Source organism: Aedes aegypti, chromosome 3, assembly GCF_002204515.2.
Source record: "Aedes aegypti strain LVP_AGWG chromosome 3, AaegL5.0 Primary Assembly, whole genome shotgun sequence".
Classification (NCBI taxonomy): domain Eukaryota; kingdom Metazoa; phylum Arthropoda; class Insecta; order Diptera; family Culicidae; genus Aedes; species Aedes aegypti.
In genome coordinates, this window is record NC_035109.1 from 348,276,372 (window position 1) to 348,300,107 (window position 23,736).

The following is a 23,736-nucleotide window of genomic DNA, read 5'->3' on the forward strand; positions in this document are numbered from 1 at the left end:
GCTCTTTTAACATTTTATACGCAGTTTTCAAAGCTCACCAATGATGAGTCACCATGTATAATTCTTATTGAGTTCTTCAGACAAAACTAGGCATATGTCACTACAAAATAATCGCTCAGTTGCCAGACAACTTCTGCAAGATAGTATTTCAGTCATTAGCTCCATATTTCGAAATATTTTACGAAAATAAATAAAATATCCTATACCGAATTTTCTATATTTGAACAAAAAATGGAGCAGCTTGTATAATCAGCGAAAGCATATATTTTCAAATTGAGAATATAATGAAAATTTGTAAATACACAAATAGAGAAATAATTGGGTCTGGATCATTTGGAATAAAAGACTTTTGGCCTTACTGTTTTTCATCAAGAAGCAAACTTTTGAAATAACGGATATGAGTCTAGTAATGTCAAATGGTAATTTTTCTAAATGTATGCCAAATATCTCGCTTCCACAATACTTACTTCTTGATATTGGTTGGAATTATTGGATCGACAAAAAACGATATAGAACGGACTTGTTGTAATGTACATGTGCTCCGCGCAGTAATTTTATTATAAAAAAGCGCAGCGCAAGCCAAAATGTCTGAAAACCCTGCCTGGCAAAGGAACAATGTTACTAGACAAGGAAAATGATATTACACTACTGTTAGGTAGACAAGATTCAGCATAGTGCATATTGTACGTTTACTGCATACGAAATATGTATATTCCAGGAATATCCAAAGGAAGCTTAGCCATTACTAATAAAAATATATACAAGCAAAGAGTGGATTTCATCGGCGACGAATTGTTTGAAAATTTAAAAATATGTGACGTATTAGGTATGAGCCATGAATATCTCACCCGGAATCAATTCCCGTGTGCTACCAAAAGATGCTGTTATTCGCCAAATAAACCTAACGCAAATAAATACAACGAAACATATAGATGAATATGACTCGTTCTCTTTCGTCTAAGGCAATTACAGTTCATCCGTTTGATAGTTCTGCACTTCTTATATTCCACAATATCATAAGTCATAATTTTAGTGCACTTAACTAGAAGCTTGTACCTAGTATAATAGCAATGTTATAGAAGCAACTCACTTAGAAATGCGATTGCGCCTGCTCCAATCGACGTACAATGTTCTGGTAGAACTCAATCTGTGCCCCGATAAAGTTCCGCAGTGTATCCTTGAGGTGAGTGTCCCGTTCCTGGCGGAAGTGCGCCATCTCGGCAAGCATCGCGTACGACATCACATCCACCCTTCGGTTCACTTCCGCCAGTTGGCTGTTTTCCATCTTCTGCTCGGCCGTTAGTTTTTCGCATTCTTTGCGCTTCTGAACTGCGCTCCGGTACTCGTTCAGACTATCCGGGAATGTGTTGAGCAACCCCCGGTAGATGTGTAAGCGATCCGAGAATGGAATGAAATCGTGCTTAGGTTGGTCGGCGTACATCTGGCCAATACTGATGAAGATTCCGGCCGCATGTCCGACCGAGTTTGATAAGCTTATCTGAGTAACCTGGCGTCGTTCGTCAATTTCGAGGGATCGAGCCAGTTCAGAGAGGCCTTCGCCGAGGCGCTGGTAGTCCTGTTTCCATTGGCCTTGAAACTTTTTGGTTTCATCGCTACATATTTGGAATAGGCTTTTCACTGCAGTGTTCATTTGAGGTACGAACTGAGTGCATGCGTCCACCTGTGGTTCGACCTGCGAGTGTAGAAGAGTTTTGTCCGGTGGGAATATGGCTGCACAGAAAGTCGTTCCCACCAGGGGATCCTTCTCGGCGGTTCGTTTGCCGATTTTCCATTTCTTATCATCAGTACACGTCAGAAAGTGCATCCAGACGGCACAAGTGGACAGCACGGGATGCCGGCACATCCAATCGACAAACTCCTGCAGCTGAACGCGACGATGCTCAACGAACTCTTCGTCGTACCGTCCGGAAATCTGCTTGTCTGGCAATGGTGGAATCGGAATCAAGCAGAACTTGTCCACCAATCGCTCGTGGAGCCAATCGAAGTGTTTGTACCGACGAGACACGGGAATATTGTTAAATGAAGGCGTCAGTTGGTAAGCTATAAAACTTTTAAGGCCATTGAATTTCTTCTCTTTCTTTGGTGAATCAACGATAACCGTATACCCATCACGGAGCGGTTTCCAAATAATTCCATTCTCCGTTTGAAGGATCTGCACCCGGTCACTCTCTGATACAGCAGGTACGTTCAATCCCATCAGATAAGCGTCACCAGTTTTTGAGAATATTTTACCCGACGATGTGGTCCTCCTGGTTCCTCCCACTGCAGTCGAGGCCAGCGAAATTCCATCCCCATCATTGTGATGAGCTCCAGCGGGTGGTGCCGGCAGGTTGGCATTTGCATAATAACTACTGCTTTGGAAATTTCCGTTCTGATTATGGACAGCAGTTGTTGCCGCCGGTGTTGTTGCGCCTCCACTAGCAGGACCAATTTCCGTATAGGTATCATTATCGTCGTCCCAATCGTCCTCCCAGTCGTCCTGTTGGTCTCCCCAGTCGTCTGACGTCGGATCGTATCGATGTCCTTGCTGTTGAGCCGGCTGCTGTGGCTGTTGTTGCGGTTGCTGCTGTTGCTTAGCGGCTTGGATTAAGGGCGGTGGGGGCATTTTCGGTGGTCCCGGGTTGTTCGGCAGGACTTCCACGTACGCAGCCGGAAACAAACCACGTTGACCGCGGGAATTGGTTCCCTCCCACCATCCCTCGCCGACATCGGTACTGGTGACGGTTAGGATTTCCCCGACGGTTATGGTGATTTCCGCCGAGTTCGGTTCCGCCGAGAAATCGTACAGCACCTGTACGCGTGACATTCTAGAAAAAAAAAAGAAAAAGAGAAGAACTGTTTAGTAGGAGAGTCACGTTTAACCGTCTCAACGTTTCTTGTTTAAGTTTAGATTCGGGAAACGTGCAAATATTTGATTTCAGCAAATGAATGCATGATACTCTAAATTCAGGGCTGGTAGCGGGCATAAACCAAAGTAATAGTGACTTTAGTGACTAAAATTACCATAATTCTGGGGTTTTTAGCCGACATAGAAAGCGATTTCGAAACTACAAGTATTTATCCAATGAATAATAAAATTTAGGAACTATAAGTATTTGAAAAAAATGTCGATCGGGATAGAACTTGAGTGCCAAAACATGGTTCAAATTAGAGAAGCAAATAATCTAATTCTAATTGGTAAGAATCATCATGAATAGCATGATCATAAGCATAGATGACCGTTTCGTAGTTGCTACTCCGTGATTAATCAGAACTATCGAATTTTCCCAGAGATACAATTAATAGGGTTTGGTATTAGCAAACCATTCTCAATGTGCACAACTCGGGAGCTCAAAACTTAGAAGTCAATAACGGCGCCGGCCACGTCCACACAGTTATCGGGAAAGGGAAGGAATGTTAGTTAGACAACCACTGTAACTAGAGACCGAATATACCTCTACACCTCCACAGTTGTCACGGAAAGGATACTGGGTTAGTGAGACAAGGTAAGGATCTGGGATTCACCTATGATTGGTGATACGATCCATATTCACGCCTAACAGGATCAAGCGACATTATGCATATGCTGTTTATGCATACCGTAAAACGAGGTATCTTTGATAATTCGGGTAACTTTGATAGTGCGGGACCCATCACATACTAAACGAAATGGTCGGCGTTAAGTCAGAGGGGACCAAGTACAAAACTTGGGAAAATTGGATTATTCTTTCATTAGATGCGAAATTACCTTACCTTCGTTTCACTTTGACCAGATCTGACGAATGCTGTACATTGCGAGAGATATGTAACAAATTTACTCTGGATGATCAATAAAAATCGATAAAAGTGTGCAGTCAGAGAGGACCAAGTGCTTATTACCATAACAGCGAAAATGATCAGCGCGTTGGGAAATGCGAGGAAATGAAAAATATTTCAAGAGATTTGTCAGATTTTTCGACATCGAATGATTCTTCTACTTATCCATCAATAGAAATTTATGAATATTGCTTAATTTGATGCATTTGATTTTGATTTTAGCCCATTTACCCATTTATGGATGGGTAGTCAGAAATTGCAACAATTTCTGTGCAGACAGAGCGGACCAAGTGTTGAAAAGCACTAAGCTGATTGATTATTGCATTTTTTGATTCAATTTCAGAGTCCGATAGAAGTTTATAGAAGTTCTATGGTGTATGTATGGAATGCGCTAGAACCCGCTCATTGAACCAGTATATTTTGGTCGGTATTCAAGATTTTAACTTGGTTCACTCTGACTGAACGCATATTTGAAAATGTCTGGTCTTCAATGCAATGACCCTTCTTCTTCTTTCTGCCGTTACGTCCCCACTGGGACAGAGCCTGCTTCTCAGCTTAGTGTTCTAATGAGCACTTCCACAGTTATTAACTGAGAGCTTACTATGCCAATGACCATTTTTGCATTTTTATATAGTGTGGCAGGTACGAAGATACTTGATGCCCTGGAAAGTCGAGAAAATTTCCAACCCGAAAAGATCCTCGACCGGTGGGATTCGAACCCACGACCCTCAGCTTGGTCTTGCTGAATAGCTGCGCGTTTACCACTACGGCTATCTAGGCCCCTGCAATGACCCTGTAAAACCTTAATTTTCAAGCTATCGTAATGCCACTGATTTCGGTATTGGCGATATGGATTATTGAAGAATTTACGATACCGGTGTCGAAGGGTCTTGATAATCTGCTTATCTTAGAGATATACACCCAGTTTGACCATGGAAGCATCAAATGATTATTATTTTTCTAGAAATTGTTCAGTCAGAGTGAACCAACTCACTGAACGGTGATGTTTAGTTCAGTCAAAGTGGGCCAAGTACACATAGTTCATCAAAAAAATCGTCCTATCAGAGGTTTGGATTCTGATTTTTCATTTATTACTTCACATTATATTGTTTGAAAGTAACACAAAGATGTGTAGAAAAATTGAACCAAAATTTAAACAAGTTCAAAAATCACAGAGCTTTAGACTTTAAACCCATTATTCTCAATATATGAAAAATGTCACTTGGTCCACTCTGACTTAACGCCGACCAAATAGGATAATATCCGGTAATCATTTAAGCAAAATGAATAAAAAAATAAAGAATATTAGTATGACACTTCATGTCAAAGCTATTTTCATTTGTATCGAAGACATTTAAGACTTATTATACGAGTATTAAAAATTGTTGCAGCCGAAACAATCATTCACGCAAAATTATTTTTTGAAAAAATATTCAGCCGTCATCCATCTCCACCCGCGAATTTTGTCATGGTTTTGAATGGCAAGAAATACTTTAAATAACGAAAATTCTACGATTTTTAACATATATGAGTCGAGTGACGAATAAGAGTATTACTTTGAGTGAAAAAATCTGGCGGTTTCTAGGAAAATTGCAAACATCTATCTAACTTTACACCGCACAAAAATATAAGCATCAGAAAAAATGACATTTGGACATGACCTCAGAAAATCCGGAACATCTCCGGTGTCCAGTGACCAATATGCATGGCCAAGGAAGTTCCTAAAACTGGACCAAATTTGGCGTCGACTGCTTCCAGATGCATCCAATTTCATCCATTTTTCATGAAGTTATAAGCATTTGAATTTGGGCAAAATTTTGCCTATCTCAATCGTTTTGCCTATCCCCTGTAATTTATTCATCATCAAATCACGAAAACAGTGACGTCACTAAGATTATTTTCTGAAAAAGTGACTACAGAGGCTTTTTGTTGCAAATCTCGCATAACCTGTGATCTCGCCGTAAAAGCCATTGGTAACCGAGTGTGTAGCTTGTTGTTACCGAGCAAACAAATGGATTTACACGTTGTTCAACATTGCTACAATGAGGAGAAGATCCTTCTCCATCGCCCAGTGGTGATAGTTTTCAGCCTGGGCCATTAATTTGCTTAGAAACAAGGAGCTACACACTCGGTTACCAATGGCTTCTAGGGCGAGATAAAAAATTATACGACAAATAGTGATTTTTTTTTGGTAACCCGTGAATATAATGGTCAAGATTCTAAAATGTACTTCGCTACCAGTCCTGTTAACTCTGTGCTCTGCATCTATATCTATGAACAAACTGTTTAGGGAGCGACAATTCCGCAGATAAAAACGTCCGAGAAGCGCTGTACCATCGGGATAGTGTCATTACCGAGGTCATATTAAAAGCTCCTTGCTATCAGCTACCGCACATACCTACTTAACTAATGGCATTAGGTGGCGGTACGAGATGTAGCTGTAGATAGTAAACCGATCCCACTGGGAATGGGTCCAGCTGTGAGATAATTGCAACTTTTCGGGATACTTGTGTGGAACGCGTTCGGCGATGAAGTGAGATGTCTCAGTTCACTGACGGACGGATGTAACGGGATACGTACCTACACACTAAACGGATTTGCTTCTCGCTAAACAACTGCCAACGAACTAAATTGCGCTCCAAATTACTCCAATGTCAGTGTGAAACAAGCAGTCGTATAATCAGTGGGCGCGGATGGGGGTAGCTTATCAGAGCTTGGAAAGAGTACAGTGCACTTCTGATACCGTGCTCCGAGGTAACATTGATCTGCTCTTTGGATATTCATTAGAAAATAAATCATTTTAAAATGAAAAGTTGCAAGCTTTATATTTAATAAAAATACTTGCAAAGCGTTACGTTTCATACAAAAATTTGAAATATTTCATACAAAAATCCAAGGGTCCAAAAATTGCCAATTTTAGCGTTACGTAATAAATGGATGCTGCCTAACGGGAATAACAAAGACAAACTCATGTAAAAATGATCAGAAATATGGCCCTTGAAACCAAACTCTTACAAATCATTTACTTTTTATTTATTTGAAATATAAAATACGCCTGAAGGTAGGCAATTTCCCAAGAAAATTTTGCATTCTTCATAGTAATTCGTCGAAATTGCTAAATTGAAAATACTTATAAAAATGTTGACAACGGAATCGCGATTGATAACATAATTTTTACAAACAATAGTAGTTTACGGAACAAGTTGCAGACTGATGATTTTTACAGCACGAGTCGTAAGGCTTGCCGAGTAGGATAATTACGACGAGTGCTGTGAAAATCGAGTTCTGCATCGAGTTACGTACAATATTTTTTGCAGACCACTTGAGGGTATCAGAATTTATATCGGAATGCATTCACCATTATTTTACAATTTCTGAAAAATTGTTGTGTTATGATTCATTACGCAACTTAAAACAGTTGCGTAATGAGACAGCATTGAGTAATGAATCATGGACCTTTGCACGAGTTCATTAATTTGACATTTGAGCGGTGCCGTATTCGCTAGCTACCATGGTAACGTAAATAACATGGCACCGCTCAAACGTCAACAACTGAACTCGTGCATTGGTCCATTACAGCACTGGCTTCAGTTGCGTAATGAATATTCCCTTACTACATATCTGTGCAGGAAAGTAGGCCGTTTCATGACAGATTGACGTGATGAAAAACAGCCTATTACGATGAGGAATTACAATATATATAATTTTCATAAGCTTTTGAATATAAGAAAGAGAAACATCATTCATGCATTACAAATGTTCCATCAATAATTGTTGCTTCGAACTTCTTGCTAGGAGGGACATTCCGATCAATATTACCCCGTTTTACGGTACCGAATGAATCTAGTTCTGTATGTCATGTTATCATGAGAGCGGTTTTGTGCTAATGGAAGGAAACCGGGAGAGATATGTTTGGTTGGTGGCTGACCTCTGGCGTCAATTTACAACATAGTGAGTGAAAGTGAATTATGCCAACTGAATGTGCTGTCTGCAGCTGCGGTGTGTATTATCAGCAGTTCTCTTGAACGGTACAACAAGAGAAATATTGGCTATACTACGAAAACTATCTATTTTCTGATTGGGCAACTTTTCCCCGAATAACCCGATTCCCAGAAAAATGATGCTTAAGAAAATGTTTAAAAATACATATACACAAAATATTCTGTGGCAGGATGAGTTCTAGAGAGAACGATAAGCAATCAAAAGAAGGCTGAAGCAAAAGAACTGCCGATCAAGTTAAGAAGGATGCATATCAGATGACCGATTCATTGACCACCCTGAAAAGTATGAATCAATGACAATTACACGTGCCAACAACTTTTCGATGAAATGAGCTATTTGGGAGAATGGGATATTCGGGGAACTGGCGTTCGGGGTAACAACCTTAACGTACGAAGTCGATCTTCTTACTTTAAACTTTCTGCTAAAGCTCAAAGCTAGAAAATAAAGTGCACTGTCGTTGTATGCTTTTTTCACGACATTTGTGCTTACAAAGTTTTGAACATTAGTGAATTGAGATTCTAAGTTCTTTCACCTTAATTTCTCGACCTATTTTGCATAAGCATTAATGATCGCATAACTCGTAGTTACTTCTTCGTGATTGATTGAAGTAAAGAATGTTAGTTACACAACCATTGTTACTGGAGAGTGAAAAAGCTACTACATCTCCACAGTAGTCAGAGATCTGAGTGGTAGGGGAAGACGGGGTAAGAGCGCCCGCCGGAGTGAGATGGACCACCTTCAGTTTGGCATGAAAATGACAATTTTCTTAAAAGTTCACCAAACACTTTCCATAAACACAAGATTTTTGACATCCCGAACCATTTAGGGTGATATTTACATTTTTTTTTCTTAACAAATATCAAAAACAAAGTTTTTGCTAGTCGATATAGATTTTTTTTATTTTATTTTATTTTATTGATGTACAAGGGGGTCAGGGGCCAAGTCTCCAGCATAAGTTTAAAAACTCACATCTTCCATAATACACCGGGGGTTTTGGAGTTTGGGAAGTAGGCAACGCAACATCTTTGACCAGAAGGTTCTTTAAGTTTGCAAGGTCGAAAGAACATGAATCAGTCATACATATAACGGTAGTGAAGTGTTTTGCCTAAGGATATGTGAAAGGAGGGATTTTGTGTGATGTTTTGTAAATCGCTCTGTGGAACAAATTTGTTATTAGTTAAATAATAAGTTCATTTGATTTACCTTTCAATTAGTATTCAATGATTACAGAAACTTTATACTTAACAAAGGCGTGGAGTGCAGCAAGCTTGGTGGGCGGATCAAGTGCATATCGATTTGGCGAGCGTGGGGCAGAACCGAGGATGGAGAGATGCGACCGCAAACCGACGTTTTCTCGACCATTACGCTGCCATGATAAGAGATGCCTTTCCTCTTCGATGAATTCTCGCGTAACATTACTAAAGGACCTATGTACAAATGAGAGATTCTCTCCTCTCTCGTTCTCTTTTGATTATAACAGTGGAATACTAAAGATTTTGGGAAGTTTTTCACTATAGATCGAAAGTCAATTTCCTTGACTAGCGTTTCATACAAAAAAAGCAACAGAAGAGATTAATGTGACTCAGTTATTAATGAAAGAGAAAGTAAACAAAGAGAGCCTCTCAATGTTTGATAGGTCCTTTAGTAATGTTACGCGAGAATTATTCCTCGAAGCGGATTAGATATGAAAACAAGGATAAAGAGAGAAGGAATGTTAGTGATTGTTACATGCTTTATGGCAGTATTGACGTACATTGAAGTCATACAAAATTCGCTCTTTGGATTCCCACGATAACAATCCCTGAAACTAATGATAAACAACAAAAAATGAATCCGAAAGAGCGAGAACCTTGATGTTTCAATGTATGACAATCCAGCTTTATTGCATGTGAGAAGTTCTTGGTGATATTCTCACAACGGCCATTCAGAATGGTTCGACGGATGTAGATAAAAGATCATTATGATTAAATTAACGCGACTACATGTTAGTAAGCTCAAAACGATTATTATATTTGCAACTGTTAATTTAAATAGTTAAGCTAAGGGTCGGTTATTACATATAACTTTATAGATAAGCAGAAGTAAAGCACGAACGCGAATCCATCCCATCTTCAAATGCACAACACTTCATTCTGGAACTTTAGAACGTCCATGTTGTAACTTGTTCACACAAGAAATCTGCCTCGACCGAGTTGGCAGAACGCGCCCATACCCCTTTCTGAACCAAAGGACAGGGAACTGATACCATGATACCTTAACTACAAATACAAAAGCTACTTCTATGTTATATCCGCTACTACGCTCACGATAATTATGTTATGATCTTAGAATAATAGATAGAGATAACTACTACATAACAGAAATACTACCCAAAGAACGCTAATGTCGCCAGTGTTGGTGTGATAAATGCAAAGTAGCGCAAAACTGCGAAGAGAATTAAATAAGTTCTAAATTACAGCATTTTGTTCAACAATATTATATTATATTATAAAAGATATTTGAAAATGAAACATTTCAGTAACAACAGTGCCATCAGTTTTCTAATTATTATACATATATCAGTAACACTACTAAACTATCTATAATACCGTTACAACCTACTTTACTAAATAACGCAATACCGTAAAATGCCGTAATTCAGAACATTTTGGAATATTTCTCAAAAATCGTAAATTATTGTTAATGATAATTTTAATTGGAATCATGATGCATTATCAGCATATACAAATAGCGATATGGGCAAATTTCAGAATTTTACTTAAATTTCGACTAATTTTGGACCAAATACGCGGATTTAGGCGATGCGCTGAATTCCGGCACCTTACGGTATTAATAAGGTAATAATTACTACATTGTTAGTGAACCTAACATAAATGTCTATTTTCAATGACCTGTGAGACGCAGAGACCACCCGCACGCACTCTTGCGCCTCATGGTCTACTGAAAAAGATTTAGGGGGAGATCCCCCAGTACCGGACACTTAAGCCACTAAATTCATAATTCGAAAAATATTGATTGTATGGGCTCGTGTTACCCATTTATGATAAATATTATCATTTTTATAGTGTACAAAAATAAATTTGAAAATATAAATATTAATTTTGACATTGTGTTTTGATGATGTATTTTAGTACCAAATTGATCGATCTTAAAAGGTGGCACCCAATACCGGACACGATCTGGAAATGCCTCGAATTCTGTAAATTTGAACATCATTGAATGTGTACACTATAGAAATAGTTTATAATTACCAATACAATGCAATTGCAACATTTACAAAAATAATTTGAGTTTTTCTTAGTTTGCAAGATGCCTATCAAAAACCTCTTTCATATATGATGAAAAATAGCACATTTTACGATGTTGTTATGAATGTTCATTCTTCTTAATTTTATTGCATGTTTGATACCATGGTCGACGGAACCCATGAAAAATGGAAGTATTATGAGACACTGATGCAATAATTACAAAGATACCATATAACAAATCAAGCTGTCCGAAACTGAGGGACAGGAGGTGCTTAACCAAAATTGCAATTTGTCCATATTTACTTCAATTATGGTACAAAATACATTCATACTATCAAATTAGGATTATGTTCAATCATGCTTGCGGGATCCAAAGTATTTTTTCATATTCAAAATAATTACTAAATAGGCTCAAAATTAAGAAGATACGTCAATTTTTAAAAGATTTTCAACTTTTCTACTTTTTTAAAAAGGGATGCATATATCAAGGATGTGTTATTCTACGCAAACATTAGTCTACATAATAGCTTTCTTTTCTACTAATACACCATCTTGATTGGACCATGATTTCTCAATGTTTCAACTTTGTCCGGTATTGGGTGCTGTCCGGCACTGGGGGATCTCCCCCTATGTATATTGAACTAATACTACTATTAGAAATAGTGCTACTGATGAAGGTGATCGTTGGTTTCCCAGTCTTGTTAGTGATTTGAGTGTTAGTAGAGACTGGTAGTAGGCCCTGCCGGTCCCTCCAGCATTACGCGTAGTTATCTGGTGTTAGATCATGCGACAGTAACTAAACTCATGCTGAAGGTGTGATAAATCAAGTGTAAAATATATTTAAGCATTGAAACACATGTCATTATTTAACTTAAAACATTAGACTAGCTTACATTTTATAAGTTATAATTACGATTATTTTCGCGATCAATATATTAGCATTAGAGTATTTTTTCACAATATCAACAATATGTAATCACTTGATAAATCACCGTCAATCCCATCACCTAAGGGCAGGGTTTTTTTTCACACTTTTACTTTTTACAGTTTTTGCTAGTCGATATTGAATTTGATCTAAATTTAACAGATGCTCACTTAAGGATTTCGGAAGGGATTTCTTGTAAACATTACAAATTACCCATCCATGCTTGAGCCGCATTGTGAAATATGCATTAGGTAGTGAAGTTAAATTTTCAGTTAGGTCATAGTTCTGAAAATTTTGCTAGCGGGGTAAAATCGACCACTGTTGATGGGGTAAGAACACCGCCTCTAATTTATACCAAGTAAAATGTCTAAACCATTTTTAAAGTTGTGACTACGTTGTACATTACTATTCGAGTAAAATGAGATCAATTTTGTTAAAAAATTAAGATAAATCCGCATATTTTTTTTCTAAAATATGGGTGTCTCAAGGTAATAATAAGTTTATATCTAAGCGTTTAGAACCATAAAAATTATTTAATATCTACATCAATCAATGTAGAATTCATAAAACATTGTACTTTTTAGAATCACAGGGAATTGATATATTTTTTCGCAAAATTGTGTACGAAACTCGTGGTGGTCGCTTTTACCTCGTGGGTGGGCGGTACCCCGTCGCTAAAAATAATCGTGATAAGCCATCACTTTTTCAAGCTTCAAGAAATAAATAAATTCATACAAATACAACATCTGTGATATTTCTTGATCTTGCCTAAGGCTTCAAAAAACGACATGCTGCGTCGAAAAATGATTTATTGATTCTTGATTCTAATATATAAATTAAATTCCGATCTTACCTTGTCTTCCCCTACCAATTTTGGCAGGTGATGCAATCGACTTGCTAACATTTCTTACTTAAATCAATTCCAAAGTGAACACTACGATTTGTCACCAGAGGATCAATGAAAAAATACACCAGCAATGGATCAAAGAATCATCGAGAATCTCACCGTAAATCCCGTCAAGATTTTGCTAAGAAGATTCAAAAGAAACCGCTTTTATAATTTAAATGGTGTCTTTCAAGACACGTTCTGGTAACTGTAAGAATGTTCTGGAAATACCTCTAGAAATTACTTCAGAGGTTCCTCCAGGAATCCTTTCAGTAATATTTCCACAAATTCATCCAATGTATTTTCCAGTGCCATTTACATAGTTTTTCTGAAAAAATTTTAACCAGAAATTTTCCTTAGTATACCTCTTAGAATTACTGCAGGAAATTCTTCAAGATTCTTCCAGAAATTTTCCAAGGGAGTCAATGAATTTACCCAGAAAATTTAAATCCCTGGACATCATCTGGGAGGTAATTTTTAGAACAAATCCTCAAATGATGTCTGATTAACCTCCATACAAAATACCTGATGAACTCCTGCAAGAGTAAACCGCTGCAACAATCTCGAGATAAACATCTAGACCGTTGAGGAAAGCGCTCTTTTGAAAAAAAATCTGTAATAATTAGAGGAATTATTATTAGAAAAATAAATACCGAAAGAAATCTTTGATAAATTTTGGGATAGTAAAATCCCTGGATAAAATTCTGGGGAAATCCCTAGAGAAAACATTGAAGGAAATTTCTTATGGAAATTTATAGAAAACCCGAGGACGAGTTTTTCTAGCAATCCTTCAGTAATTACTTGAGTTATTAGTTGAAAAATTCGTAGAATAATTTCTGTAGGATATCAGGGAATAATTCTTGCACGAATTTGCAGTATGATTGGATGCAGACATTGCAGAATTCGCTCTCATTTGAGTATGAAGCACGATCAAAGCAAGCAAAGAAAAACATCCCATCTGTTGCAGTCCGCGATCGTCATTGTATCGCAAGGTGTAACAAGTCTGATAAATGGAAGCAGCGAGCGAGAGCCCCAAAGAGAGAGCGATGATAAAATCTATTTTTCTCGCTTGTTTACCGTTGGGGATAGGTGTTTTTCTTTACTAGCACGATAAACAATCCACGAACTTCCAATAGCAATAGTGTCCCCCAGGCTTGGAGTATGTTTAGAGGGTTTTATCATGCGCTACTATCCCCCCAATCTGATCAAAGTTGTAGCAGTATACGATAAACAGTCTCTCATAATGTACGGATGTTATGATAGTTACAAAAAGCGATACGTGAGAGATTCTCTCAATTTTCTCAGGATTCAATCCCAGATTGGAAGAATCCGCGAGATAGTGGGTGAAGTAATACTGTTGAAATGGCTTGGTGAAATCGGTGTAGCAGCTTCTAAAAAAATCTCATAGACGAAATTCTTCAAAAATCCTAAAATAAACTATCTTGAGTTTTTTAAGAAAAAAATCCTAAAGTAACATATACGTGAATGTAGATGAATTATCGGACAAATGTCTAGAGGAAATTCTGTCAGAATCCCTGGATACAATACCTGTGTAACTGACTGGAGGTCTCAGCGTTGAACTGCTGAAATTTTCCTGAAATATGTTTTCCAAGCGGTTGTTGAGAAATTGCTGCAGTAGAAGAAAATAAAGTCGATACTTGGGGACGAACCATTCAAAGTTTGTTGCACAAAAAGCTAAATGCACCATTCCTAATGCTGTCAGGACGAAAACATGTGTTACCATATTTTACTCATATGAAAAAAAAATCGATTGGCTGGATCATCACAGAACAGTCTTATGCCGACACTTACAGTGGCAAACCATTAAAAGTTCGTTGAATGAAGTATAAAATTTACATATCTACACTCACAGTGTCGAATCGTTCAAAGTATGTCTTTAATAACAAAAACAAAGGTAAAAAAAGCAGTGTTTAAATAAAATATGTAAAACATAAATAGTTTATAAATAAGAGTTCATGCCGACTCTCATAGTACATAGTACATCATATTTACGTCCCTCCGCTGAACGATTAAATGTGGAGTCATACACATTTTACAGATTTGAAATAAAAGCATGAAACGAGCTCACCAATTGATCCTTTATTCTTGACTGAGCAGCCACAATCCACTTTCAGCTTAAGGACAAATCCCCATGAGTACCAAAATGGCCTCTAATATGGCACCTTACTTCCCCCTTCGCTTTCCGCTCCCTCCTCCCACACTTCTCTCAGTGTTTTGGAGGGCGATCACAAAAAATGATTATTTGAAGTTACTAACCTTATTGTAGAGCGGTGGTTTCTTAACTGAAAGCATTCCATAATATTTTTTTCACAAATCACCAGTTTTTGAATGCAAATACGTAGGTATTGCTGTGATTTGTGTTGTAAAATACCACGCACTTCCGAATCACTTCTTCTTCACGCACCGAGATATTGTTTGCTGGCTTTTCGGTGCCCGTTCTAAAACTCACTTTTAATCGTATTTCTACTCACCGTAGCAATTCAAAAATCTAATGCGATACTTCAAACACTTTGATTATTCACGCACGATGCTCCTGGGAGCAGAAAATCACTTATATTAGTCAATTTGTGCTCGAAAACAGCACCGGCACGCGAATTCACTGAGCCAACATTGTTTATGATTCGGATGCGCCGCTCTCACTGATTGGAAGTGATGCCAGTTTTTATGTTTGCAATTAGAATGGTTTGGATATTCATACACTTGCTACAACCACGTATTTTACAATTTCATAATACTCAAAAGGTGTACAATGTCACAAGTGTTGCAAAACATTTTTATGCGTGAGAAAAACAATGTACGACGCATTTTAACAGCAAAAATGAATATAAGATATTATACAGTACAATTGACTGTAGAATTCAAATGCATTCTGATGGCAACTTTCTCCGTCCGTGAGAAGCGAGAGAAGAGAGGAGAAAACTGCCAAAAATAGTAAACAACAAACGCATGGTGTGAAAATGCTTATAATTTTGGTCAAAAAACATGTTTTCACTACCAAATGAAATAAATTGTGATTTTGAGTTTTTATGAAGTTGTTGATGAATTCATATCGACAATAATACCTTTGTATGAAACGTGTGCAAGTAACACTACCTACATAATTTTGTTGGTGGAGGTATACATGAAACATGATGATTTATTTTTGGCCGACGCACATAACTCAGGCGTTGCAGAATTCGCTCTCATTTGAGAATGAAGCACGATTAAAGCAAGCAAAGAAGAACATCCCATCTGTTGCGGTCCACGATCGTCATTGTATCGCAAGGTGTAACAAGTCTGATAAATGGAAGCAGCGAGCGAGAGCCCCAACGAGAGAGTGATGATAAAATCCATTTTTCTCGCTTGTTTACCGTTGGGGGTAGGTATTTTTATTTACTGGCACGATAAACAATCCACGAACTTTCAATAGCAACAGTGTCCCCCATGCTTGGAGCATGTTTAGAGGGGTTTTATCATGCACTACTATCCCCCCAATCTGATCAAACTTGTAGCAGTATACGATAAACAGTCTCTCATAATGTGCAGCATGTTATGATAGTTACAGAGAGCGATACGTGAGAGATTCTCTCAATTTTCTTAGGATTCAATCCCTGCACATAACATTGTGCTGCCTTGTTGGGTGGCTCGAGAGGGTGCTTTAGCGGGTGGCTCGAGTGGGTGGCAACATTATGTTTACGTGCTCAATGAACCTTCACCTTAACTCAACGCAACAATCCGGCGACGCTACGAAAAAAAAAACCATGTTTGCTCGGGCTTTTCAATCCGCACTGCCCGGTAAACTTGAAAACCGAGAAAAAAAACAGAACCGACGACGCAACGAAGAAACTTGCACGGGCTTTTCAAACCTTTGGGTGGTGATGCGATTGATGCGGTGATGCGGCACATTTTTCTAAATATGATACAATTTTACTACGTTAATATCTTTATTTACATGTCTCAAATCACTAAAAAACCATTTATGTGCGCAATAATATTTCGTTTCACTTGATGACAGCTCATCCTTAAGTAGAATTCGTCAAAGAGTGATTCGGGAGTGATTTTTATTATCAAACGCGTTTCAAAAAGTTGTTCCAGAGCCCAAAAAAAATTGAAAACTAAATGAGAACAGAATATGTATAATAAAACAAATAGACACCGCTTAGCGATCTAATTGTAATTTTAGTTTGAAGCACATGAGTGAGCATATATTATCGTACAGTTCATAGATGCTGAATGATGAAGGGGAGGAATGTCGAATATTAGTTTGGCAACGGTTGTTACTAGAAAGTGATATCACCCCTGCATATCCACAGTTGTCATGGAAAGAATGTTGAATTAGTGGGATACAGTAAAGATTTATGAATCACCTATAATACATTCACACCGATGCGATAATATTCGATCATCATATTGATCACGCCAAACATCTGTAGTCCCGAATCTATCGCTCACCCCCGCAAGGATCATGATTTAAGAACCAAGCACTCCATACATTGGTTTGATGTTTGTCATATAAAAATGTGATTGTATGTAATTGTAAAACGGATACAATTCCATAATTATTCCAGATCAATCAAAATCGCCAAAACAATTATCTCCGCTCATTCGGTGACGACATCATGTTAGTAAGAATAATGCTTCACAGGAAAGGGCAGCGCCTCCAACACACAGCTCCAGCTGGATCTACCTACCGTCCTACCACAGTGCCATGTGTGCTTCATTAGCTACACTAATTATCAGCTTCTATACGTGCACGCCACCGAAACCAGTTATGTACATATTGTATATCTCGATGAGCTCAACAGCAAACTGCAGAGATTTGCGGTAGGTTGTAGGCATCGCCATCATTCGCCATCAATTTTGCTGCAGCAGTGTGTCATCTATCTAATCACGAGCCTCTGGTCGACGACGGGATAAACGATGATACCGAAATATAATAAGCTTTCTGCTTTTGGCTCGGACGGGTGCGTGGGATTGCAAAAATGATCGGGATATTGAGTCTATCCCGACGAGAGATACGGTCAATTTATCTTCAAATGAGCCGTCATCATCAATCAGCGTTGCAATTGGGCCCAGATTCCGCTCTAGGGTCGTTCCAGCTGCATAGCTCACTAGCAGCTTTGTTCTAAATCCATTTTGATTGCATTACTCGGTTGACATGTGGCGAGAGGAACATGCGGCGTCGGTGGTGGATCGCCATCATCATAAACATTGAATAATTGGATTCATTAATTCAAAACCGGTACCGCGTAATGGGAAGATTCGCCGGACACGTGATTTCGGACCAAATGGATTGGGATCCTTTTTACATCCATCTCATCTCACACACAATGGCGCTATCGGTTTCATCGATACATTTCGATAATGATGACCGCTTTCATAGATTTATGATGTCGGTGGAGATAAATTTATGATGATTGTGACAACAAAGTAATTGGATGCTATTTGGTTATCGTACCTATGGGCTAATGCGTTTTCCCGTAGCTATTCATTCAACAATACCGAATTCGTGTTTGCCTACATAAGTGGTTTATTAACGATTTACGGCCATGCAATGTCGAATGAATCCAATGCAGCTGAGCTCTATAACAGAAACTTACCATGGGTCACTTAATCTAGCTTTATCGGGAAGCCAATTTCATTGAAGAGTATCAGGTAGTTCTGTTGTTCCTTCGCTTATCACTCGGGTTAGCTGCCTGCTTTGTCCATCAGCCGCAGTATCGCCAATCTACAACGTACCATGTAAATCCACCCCGAGGTAATAATTTTGCAACGGTCCATGATCAGCAGGACACGGAACGGGTTACGAAGGTGACAACGATGTCCAGACTGTCATCGCCAGTTCCATTCTAGTTGCTCGAGGCATAAGCCTAATTCATGCAGCTTTCTGTCATATTCCGGGCTGAGCTGCGAACCGAGCTGAATGACGATGCCCAAAAAGCTAGCAGAGCAACGGTAGGCTTCCAGCAGTTGGTGCTGCTACAGTGTTTTGAAACAAAACCACATTAACTAATTTATCCATTCTAGGGTGCAGCTGTTGTCGTCGGGAGGGAGAACCAGATAGAACCCAGGTTTTATTGACTCCACCCTGTTCGAGGAAAGGGCAGGGAGCGGGTGCTTGTGACCGGCGATATCGTGTCGTAGTTTATCAAAACTGTAACGGCACAGCTTGTAGATGAATGATATGAATGAGAAATTTGGGGTGCGCTAGTCAACACTGAGCAGTGACCATCAGAGGTCTATCTTGTAGGTATGTATATATAGACATCTTGAGCTGATTACAGGTTCGTTCTTAACACGAATCATTTACAGGAGCATGTTGACCGTAAGATTGAGTCAATTGTTGAAAAAAAAAACACCAAATCAAATGTTTGAGATTCCTTGGGATAAATATTTGCAAGGTCAACCACGTGGTCTTATCAGATTGAAGAAATTTATGTTTTTTGGCATATTAAAGTGTTTTGGGTTGAGTACTCATGAGTTGAGATCATCCACCTGTCCATTTTATCGAAAACAAAAATCAAGCAATACCAACCATATATAAATAAAATGAACTTGAAATTTCCACAAAGGTTCACAAATAACCTTTAGTAATTTTAAAACTTCCTTAATATAATAAATTTTTCGAAGGCCTTCAGAAAAAAGGTACTTGTGAAAAAGAGTTGGTATAAATATTTTTTTTTTTTCATCACAACCTCTGCATTTATCGTAATTCAGCGTAGTTCTCAGAGAAGTTTCTGTAAAAAGTAAGTAAACCCCAAAAAAACCTCCACGAAAATATCATGATGGACATTTGTGGATGAATCACTCAGAGTTTTTTGTATGGAATTGTGTAGAAAATTTAGTTTAATTTTCCGAAGGTATTTCGGCAGTTCTCCAACAGCCACATTTGAAGTTACAAATTTTCACGAGAAATTCAGAAATAATACAAGACTTTTTCCTTATCGCAGTCCCGATTTGCTTAAATCTTATGCTAAAAGTAAATGTTGATTCAGGAAGTATCTCAGAGTTTCATAATATTCCTCCCGGATGCCTTAACCAACGCCAAGGAATCATACCTACCTTACCTTGATACCTTGATGGCTTTTTTTTTTTGTTTTTTACAAGGGGGAAATCTGCAAACAGATCCCCTGAGAAGGTAACTCAGGGAATGCAGGGATGACGCACCAACGACGACCCGCTAAAACCAGCCTATGCACTGTGCTTGAGCAATTCGGCGTAGCATCACGCCATTGCTAGGCGTATTGTAGAGCTCCATCTTTGACGGTCTTGGGAGAAACTTCTTCAGTTGCCCCGAACGTTTAAGGTCGTCAGGTCCTCTTCCACTGCGTACAGCCAGCGTATTCGTGGTCTTCCCCGAAGCCGCCGACCTTTACCTGGTTCTCTGTTGAATATTATTTTCGCAATTCTTTCTTCCGACATTTGCACTAAGTGACCGCTTGATAATATTCGCATCTTTGTACACTTGATACAACTCGTGACTCATGCGTCTGGGCCACACACCATGTTCGAGTTTCCCACCGAGTATTGTCCGCAGCACTTTACGCTCGAAAACATCGAGAGCTTTCCGGTCTGATTTTTTCAACGTCCACGCTTCGTGCTCGTAGAGAACCATTAGAAGAATCAATGTTTTATACAGGGCGAATTTTGTTTCCGTTTGCAAGCTGCGGGACCTAAGCTGGTTACGTTGTCCGTAAAAGGCCCAATTCGCAGCTGCAACACGTCTTTTCACTTCGCGGGAAACGTCGTTGTCACATATCACAAGTGTTCCAAGGCAAACAAATTCTTCAACAACTTCAAACACATCCCCCTCAGCACCTACCCCACCATGCCTGACTCTATCTCTACCTACAACCATGTACTTCGTTTTGGTAGAATTAATGGTCAGGCCTGTCCTCGCTGTCTCCCTCTTCAGTGGCACGAAGGCCTCTTCCACTGACCTGCGATCGATTCCAATTAGGTCTTTATCGTCCGCAAAGCCAAGGAGCATGTGCGACCTTGTGATAATAGTGCCATTTTTCTGCACGCCAGATCTCCTAATAGCACCCTTGAGTGCAATGAACAGTAAATTCGAAAGTGCGTCTCCCTGCTTCAACCTGTCAAACGACACGAACGAGGTTGACACCTCGTCTGCGATCCGAACACTTGATTTTGAACCATCCAGCGTAGTACGTATCAGCCTAATTAGTTTTGCCGGAAACCCATGTTCAGACCTTATGTGCCACAGCTCATTTCTGTAACTGTGTCGTTCGCCGCCTTAAAATCAATAAACAGATGGTGAATCTGCAAGTTATACTCCCGGAATTTATTTAGGATCATTTGCAAGCTAAACATCTGGTCCGTTGTCGAACGGTCCTCACGAAAACCAGCTTGATATTCGCCGACGAAGGACTCCTGGAGCGGTCTCAGTCTGTTAAACATGATGGGCGACTGAACTTTGTACGCCGAATTCAGCAGGGTTCATAATTCCTCTGTAATTGGCATACTCCAGTCTGTGTCTTTTCTTGTAGATTGGGCGTATGAAGCCATCCAACCAGCCGGTGGGCAATTCATCGTCCTCCCACCTTCAGAAGTACTAGGTGGATCGACTGATAAAGTTGCTCACTTCCGTGCTTGAGAAGCTCGACCGGGATCTCGTCCTTCCCAGCAGCCTTACAGTTCTTCAACTCGCTGACAGCCTTGTAAACCTCTCCTATATTCGGTGGGTCCACAGCTTGATCGTCATCATCAATATTCATCCTGTTCCTCGCTACATTTCCATTTTCACCGTTCAACAATTGCCTTCCACCTGGCAGCCACCACCGTTTTATCGGTCAGCAAATTCCCTTCTCGATCATTGCACATGGCGGGCACTGGTACGGTATTGTGCCGCGCACCATTGACCGTTGCATAGAATCTCCGCATGTCTTTCCGGTTCAGGCTTTTTTGAGCTTCAGCTATCACACTTTCTTCGTGCTGCCTTTTGTTTCTGCGGTGGATTTGCTTTTCTTCGGCTCTCGTTGCCCTGTACCGCTCTCTGTTCTGTCGGGTACCGGCCACAAGCATACTGCTTCTGGCGACATTTGTCATGTCTGTCACTCTCTAGCACTCTTCATCGAAGCAGTCGTTTCGTCTTCGTCGTTGACCAGTGCCAATCACTTCCCGCGCCGCCATAGCTTCGTGGATAGGGTCCCACAGGCTGTCGATGTCTCCAGCAATGTTGATACTTCCCAACTGCTCGTCTAGTTGCTGTCGGTACTGTGTAGCTACCCCATCAGTCGACAAGCGTTGTATATTGAAGCGCAGTGTTCTGTTTGTTGTGGAACTCGTGACGCTAGATAACCGCGCCTGAATTTTAGCTACAACGAGAAAATGATCCGAGTCGGCCTCGGAAGGTCCTAACATCCATGGCGTCTGAGAAATGTCGCCAATCAACCAGCACGTGGTCTATTTGAGAGCAGGCATAGCCAGGTATGTTTGCGGATATTCTATCGTGCGAAGTAGGTACTGCTGATTGCCATTCCTCTAGCAGCAGCGAAGGATCCTATAACATTTCCCCGAATACCATTACCCCGAAAACCATCACCCCGAAAGTCAATACCCCGAATGGTCAAGTACCCCGAAAACCATTACCCCGAATAGTCCGTTACCCCGAATACCATTTCCCCGAATGGACCATAACCCCGAATTTTCTTGGCACGAAAAATTGAAGATCCGACAAATGAATCCCATATGCCTATTTCATAGAATTTTGATTTTCATTTGAATTCATGTTCTTCATGTTATCAAAGATTTATTATTCTTTTAATCAACAGCTATTCTTCATGAGCCAAGTGAGAACCCAAATTTTACTCACAGGCGTGTACTTGATTTTGTGAGAATGATTGTGCTCACAGCAATAAATAATTTTTCGAACTGATGATAATGCTGACATGTTAATATTAGAGACCTTTCCCGCCCTCTTTCAAGAGCGTTATATTATTTGGTTATGCATAATTATATTTTTATATTGCTGGAGGCAATGCGAGTTCAACATATTCTAAAATGTCATTAGACTATGGTTTGAAAAATGTCAGATGAAAATGTTAACTGATATTAAACTGACCACTATTTCAAAAGTACATCGCTAAAGAACAGCCTATGATAAAAGAAGAAAAAATCACTGTTGAAAGCGTCAATAATTATGATGCCAACAATCACTTTGCTAGTGCAACTTCCGAAAGAATAGCCGATAACTAAAAGAAGGACAAATCTCTTGTTGGAAATTGTAATACTGACAAGATGTAATACAGACAAGTAATGCAGGGGCTTATTTTCATTTATTTTTTGAAATCACTGTCAACTTTGAATTTCGCTAAAGACAATTTTGTCAGTCGATTTTTTTTACCGCTATCGCTCAAACTTCAACTCAAACGGTACAACTCGAAAGAACAGCCTATAACTCAATGAAGAGAAAATCATTGATTAAAACTTTTACAATGCCATTATACAACCTCGAAAGAACAGCCGATGATTGAAAGAATAAAATATCACTAATAGGAATAGTAGTAGTTACTAAGCCGAAAACTTTCAGGCTCAAATTCGCGAGCTTCCTTGAAGAATTTCTTGAAGTGCATCACTGATTTTCGGGGAAGTGTTGTATTAGGGGAACTGGTTTTCGGGGTAATTTACCATTCGGGGTAATGGTTTTCGGGGTAAGTGTTATAGGACCGCAGCGAAGGTTACTAGCCGCATGCCATTATCATTGGTAACGGAATGAAGTCTTTCGTTCCAAAGACGTGTCGGAAAAAATCTTCTTTCCCGATCTGCGCATTTGCGTCGCCGATGACTATCTTGACGTCTTGTTTTGGGCACTCACCGTAGGCCTTCTCCAGGCTCTC

The 23,736-nt window shown here is 39.3% G+C and overlaps 1 protein-coding gene across 1 annotated transcript in view; it reads right to left on the bottom strand.

Annotated features, from left to right (window-relative positions):
- Window positions 1-670: 670 nt before the first annotated feature.
- Window positions 671-23,736, bottom strand: part of LOC5578125 (sorting nexin lst-4) — a 42,327-nt gene continuing 19,261 nt past the window's right edge. The window contains exon 2 of the mRNA XM_001656722.2: window positions 671-2,828. Coding sequence (XP_001656772.1) covers window positions 1,091-2,827 — 1,737 coding nt within the window. The 5' untranslated portion in view covers window position 2,828 and the 3' untranslated portion in view covers window positions 671-1,090. The remainder of the gene's footprint in view (window positions 2,829-23,736) is intronic.